We start from the raw sequence: 6,000 nt of genomic DNA, 5'->3' as shown, positions 1-6,000 counted from the left end.
GATACACAAAATGCTAACGTATCAAACATACTCATTCTGTTATAGGATTGTAATGCATATAGATTGTTGGGTGCACTTCTCTTTGATAAAAACAAATATGCATAAATAGTGATAATTGGTAGGAAAAAGTGGCCATGGACATAGAAACAGATACATTAAGAAATATGACTCCTAATTCATGAAACAGCTCAAATATATGCCTAGCAGGTTGGAGGGAGATAAACAAGTTTCACGTGTGTCCTTTACTAGATGAACTAATGCCTGTTTGCTGTCTGTGCGTATTTAAACAAAGTATATAGTCAGATTACCAGTGTTGATGCATTAGAGAAGCGGGTGCACAAAACACGTTATGCTGCTGCACTCCTGCTCAGGGACAAAAGAAAACTTAGGCTACCTCTACATGGTGTGCTGCTGCCGGCAGGGTCATGCAAATGAGGTGCTAATTTACAAATTGCATGTTTCATTTGAATACTCTTGCATGATTGCTGTCCTGGCAGAGGTGTGTAAAATAAGCTGTGTAGATGGGGTTCTGTCGACCAAAACCCCTCCTGTTGACAGCCTGTTTTGGTCAAGAGAACCCCATCTACATGGCTTATTTCGTGGCGACAGAACCCTCTGCAGGGACAGTGATCACACAAGAGTATGCAAACGAGGCACACGATTTGTAAATTAGTGCCTCATTTGTATTGTCCAGTGCCCTTATTTGCACGACGCTGCCAGCAGCAGCACGCCATTTAGAGGTAGCCTAGTGTTGTGACTGGGGTGTTCCTGAACTGCTCAAAACTAACTCTCATTAGTCTCTTGAAAGAAGGAAGACAGAGGATTTGCTCCCTCACTTTCATGTGATCTGAGTTCAGTCGGCATCTCCAAAGACCAGGCTCTTGCTGACAATTGTTGTGTCTGGTCCCTATTGATCTGTCTGAGAGCTTATTAGACCAGATCAACTCTGGTTAGTGCTGACAAGTCACTAACCTGGTCCCCAGCCTCTACGGCTGCTTTTACTCAAGTTTACATTAGAGGAACTACAAGTTTTACTTGGGGCTCCATACTGCCCTATTGCCAGCATGTCTTGAAGTGATGGCCTAAAAACACCCAGCCAGGGTCTTCCATGGGCCTGATTCTCCATTCTGTTAAACATCAGTGAAATTCAATTGATTTATGTTCAGTTCACTAGTGTAAAACTAACATAGTGGAGAGGAGATTGAAGTCCCATCAAAAAAGCATACTTGCCTACTTCTGAAATGCAGCTACTGCCGGCGTGTACCAGTGCAAAGCAATAATTTCTGTGTTTTTTATCAGACGAGTAGCCAAGTTAGTCTGTGTCTTCAAGAACAACAAGGAGTCATGTGGCACCTTATAGACTAACAGATATTTTGGAACATAAGCTTTCGTGGGCAAAGACCTGCTTCATCAGACGCATGAGTGCTCACCATAATCTGTGTAGTGTGTGGATTTCAGTGGATTTTTTCACTTTCAGTCCTTCTGGCACGATGTCGATCCGTTTGCATTTGGAGAGGAAGATGATCCATCTGATGAAGTGGATCTCTGCCCACCAAAACTTATGCTCCAAAATATCTGCTAGTCTATAAGATACCATAGGACTTCTTGTCTTTTTACTAAGTTCAGAGTAACTTCTGTAACTGCTCTGAGTGCCTTTTAAGAAAGAAACGTTATTACTCAAAATTAAAATTTAAGCAGAAGCAGCTGGGTTGACACCTGCTACTCTCACAAAAGTATCAAAGCAAACTTATTAACAAAAAGTGGTCACGACTTCTGCTCCACATAACGATAAATGTGCATATGTGTGTAGGTTTGTTTTCAGTGCCAGCTAATCTATATTTTACTTTAGTTTATTTTAAACTAAAGCAGGACTATAGTGTAGTGGTATGTTACACCTGATACTCATTTTTGTCATCTCTTCACCAATATCTATTTTTAAATATATTTTTAATTTCTCCAGTACATCTCTGGAGTCCTTAAGGGCACCTAAAGGGTAGCACCAAAATAGGACAACTCCTGGCTTTCTACTGTGTCTAACTGTGGAGGCAGCAATTTGAAAGTCACCTCTTTTTTCCAAAGATCATGGTCTAGTCAGCAAACCAAGTGCCACTTCAGAAACTGCCTGGATTTCCCTGGCAAGTCCATGGCACGAGGAATGCTGAGTAATCAAGTTTTTAAAAATCCAGAATCCACCAAAATGTTGGGTACAAATGTAAAGACTTCTACAGGTTGAACCTCTCTCATCCAGCACCCTTGAGATCTGACTGGTGCTAGATAAGAGAATTTGCTGCATGATGGAAGGTTAGTATTTTCTAGAACATTACTTACAAATGCTAACTGCTTATTGGGCTCTCAGAAGACACTTCATAGAATCCTAGCGTGGGAAGGGACCTCAGGAGGTTATAGAGTCCAGCCCCATTTAGGGGTAAATTACAACTAAATAACAGCAGAGAACACTGAGATCCAGGACTGGTGGCTGAAAACAAACTTTGTGAGAACACTGGAAACTTAGCCACACTCACGATAAGTGGTCATCTGGCTAACTAAAATCATGCTGGATTACAGTGTCCCAAACAAGAGGGTTCCAGATTAGAGAGGTTCAACCTCTATTCTGTTACCACAATTAAACTGTTCCCAGAGCTTCACCCACTGAATTGGTTCAATTGCTTGTTTCATTACTCTATCATCAAATAACGCTTCCAAACGAACAGTTTCATTGGCTAAAGTCCATTCAGACTTTAACACATGTAGCTTAGCACCTATAGGCTACGTCTACACGTGAAGCCTACATCGAAGTAGCCTATTTTGATGTGGCGACATTGAAATAGGCTATTTCGATGAATAACGTCTACATGTCCTCCAGGGCTGGCAATGTCGATGTTCAACATCGACGTTGCGCAGCGCAGCACCACATCGAAATAGGCGCTGCGAGGGAACGTCTACACGCCAAAGTAGCACACATCGAAATAAGGGTGCCAGGCACAGCTGCAGACAAGGTCACAGGGCGGACTCAACAGCAAGCCGCTCCCTTAAAGGGCCCCTCCCAGACACAGTTGCACTAAACAACACAAGATCCACAGAGCCGACAACTTGTTGGAGACCCTGTGCATGCAGCATGGATCCCCAGCTGCAGCAGCAGCAGCCAGAAGCCCTGGGCTAAGGGCTGCTGCACACGGTGACCATAGAGCCCCGCAGGGGCTGGAGAGAGAGCGTCTCTCAACCCCTCAGCTGATGGCCGCCATGGCGGACCCCGCTATTTCGAAGGTGCGGGACGCACAACGACTACACGGTCCCTACTTCGACATTGAACGTCGAAGTAGGGCGCTATTCCCATCCCCTCATGGGGTTAGCGGCTCCGACGTCTCGCCGCCTAACGTCGATGTTAACATCGAAATAGCACCCAACACGTGTAGCCGTGACGGGCGCTATTTCGAAGTTAGTGCCGCTACTTCGAAGTAGTGTGCACGTGTAGACACGGCTATAGTGGCTTTACTTGGATCACAGTTACTTTCATGCCATTGTGTTTGCTGCTATTGTCTGTCTACCGGGTGGCATCACTAGTAATAACAAAAATGATTGAGGAAGAGCTGAAAGTTACTTTCTTTTTTGGCCTGTCCCTAACTTTCTGGGACATAACTATTGGTCTTATTGGCTTTTCATTTGCCAGCACTGGTCTCTCTTTCATGGTCCTCTGGAATCTTAGCAGGCGAAAGCACCAGATCTGCAAAAGGCACTGTCAAAACTGCAAAGAGATAAAAATAGACTAAAATTACATCTTTCAAAGTTCTTCTTTTCACACAATGCATCCAATGATGACAAGTGTATCGAGTATTTCCAGTGAATTGTTATACCAGTTTCTAGAGTTGCCAACTGGTTTTGAATTATCAGAAGCAGTGCAATGAAGTTACTGGCTCATTAGTGAGTACCTCTCCTCCCTATGCACCCCTCATACCCAAATGAACTAGAGGGGACCAACTAGCCAGCAGAAATCACTGCTACTCAGTTAATTCCTAGAGAACAGGAAAAGGAAGTAACATCACAGTGAGCCTGGGGTCAGAAGATCCAGGGAGCTAGAGGCTGTACTGTATTGCAATTCCTGACATAAAAAATCATGTGTCCACCCAGGAAAATTATGTGGTTTGGCTTAAAAATCATTGGATTTAAAAAAAAAAACAAAAAAACAAGACTTGGATTCTTTTTGTTTGCCTGCTTTTGTTTTGAGCTTTTAGAGTAAACTTGGGTCATGTTTTCCAGCTTTTCCTGGTAACCACAGAGACTAGAAATTTGCTTATTCTTTAAAATTAATGATGAGATTCTCTCAGCTTCCAGAAGAGTTGATGCACCAACTAGCACAAAATTCTTCAGAAAATCACAAGATTTGGCAACTCTGCAATGGAGAATATGCATGCAAGCAACATCAGTAGGCCAGCTATAATAGCCTAGGTGCTGGCTATGGGGAGGGGACTTGTCTCCAAAGTCTTTTCTACTGAATACAATACTGCCCTTATGGTGCAGAGATGGTGTATTGCAGCACTCCCAGAGCCACTCTGTGATGGGGTTGGTCACTGTGCATATGCTCCTTTAGAATAGTTCTTATTATTTTTATTATAGCAATATTGCCAACCTCAAATATTCAAAAATCATCAGCCAGGCACCCTCAAAAACCAGGATTTGGTTTCACCAAGATTTTGGAGCCTCTGAAGTTCACAATGTTCCTCTTGTGACTTATGTGGCCACAGAAACTGGAACTTTATTGAACACCAAATTTTATGGACTTTCAATAAATACCCCCAATGGCTGGCAACAACAAACTAATTTCCTTTGAAGTAAAAATAGTAGTGGAAAGGAAAACCATTAAAATGCCCCCCCAACCCCACAAATGGACTTAGCTCAAAGATTTTGGGGAGTAAATTCAAATTTTTGAGGAATAAAGGGACTTGGAAGTAGCATGGGCACTTTGAAGTGCCCACAGCTACACACATGCCGGCGCTTCGAAGTTCATGTGGGGAGAATTAGCCTAATGAAGTGCTGTATATTCACCGCAGCACTATGTTAGTAATCTCCTGTCGCCCTGATTACCATGCCCCTTCGGAGGTGAGGGCAAGCGTAGACAAGCCCTTCCTGTTTTAATGCATTGCTTCAATTAGCTATAAAAACAATTTGCTACAATTCAAGAATTATTCTGCCTGAACATCCTCTCTTTGGAAAAATTCCAAGCTGGCAAACTATCCACAAAAATGTCAAAAAAAATTTCCTTTTGACAGTAACTGAGAATGGATTTTTAAAATGTCCAAATATCATTTCAACATTTTCAGAACTGAAAGTTTTGATTGTTCATTTTCAAGTGACATTTAATTTAGAAACACTGTATGTTGTTTGTTTGTTAAAAAATAAACAGGTTGAAGTCAAAAATACACGTGGCATTTTTGTAAAAAAAGAGAAGTTACTCACCGTAGTAACGATGGTTCTTCGAGATGTGTCCCCGTGGGTGCTCCACGATAGGTGTCGGGCTCGCCCTGGCGCCGCAGGTCGGATCTTTTCAGCAGTTTCTGCCGGACCGCGCATGCGCCGGTGCACACCGCTCCCTTGCGCGCTCCTGGCCACGTGTGCGATCCGGTCCCTGCCAGTTCCTTGACCAACCGCCTCGGATGCTCCTGAAAAATACTAAAGAGAGATCTGAAGCGGGGAGGATGGGCGGGTAGTGGAGCACCCACGGGGACACATCTTGAAGAACCATCGTTACTACAGTGGGTAACTTCTCCTTCTTCCTCGAGTTACCCCGTGGGTGCTCCATGATAGGTGACTACCCAGCAGTAACCCAAGATAGGAGGAGGGTAATCGGTTTATGTGCAGCTTGCCCCTGAGAGGAACCCTGTCGAGAGATGGGTATCCTCTTGGAATACGCTGTGAAGGGCATAATCCTTGGCAAAGGTGTCATAGGATGACCAGGTCGCCACTCTGCAAATGTCTTTTAGCGCAATGCCCTTGAAAAAGGCTGTT

The 6,000-nt window shown here is 43.6% G+C and overlaps 1 protein-coding gene across 1 annotated transcript in view; it reads right to left on the bottom strand.

Annotated features, from left to right (window-relative positions):
• Positions 1-3,478: 3,478 nt before the first annotated feature.
• OPN3 (opsin 3) overlaps positions 3,479-6,000 on the bottom strand; it is a 34,554-nt gene continuing 32,032 nt past the window's right edge. Inside the window, 1 exon segment of the mRNA XM_074989101.1 lies at positions 3,479-3,742. Coding sequence (XP_074845202.1) covers positions 3,479-3,742 — 264 coding nt within the window.

The sequence above is a fragment of the Carettochelys insculpta genome, chromosome 3, assembly GCF_033958435.1.
Source record: "Carettochelys insculpta isolate YL-2023 chromosome 3, ASM3395843v1, whole genome shotgun sequence".
In the NCBI taxonomy this organism is placed as follows: domain Eukaryota; kingdom Metazoa; phylum Chordata; order Testudines; family Carettochelyidae; genus Carettochelys; species Carettochelys insculpta.
The sequence above is the reverse complement of the archived record's forward strand: the minus strand, read 5'-3'. Positions and strand labels throughout refer to the sequence as shown.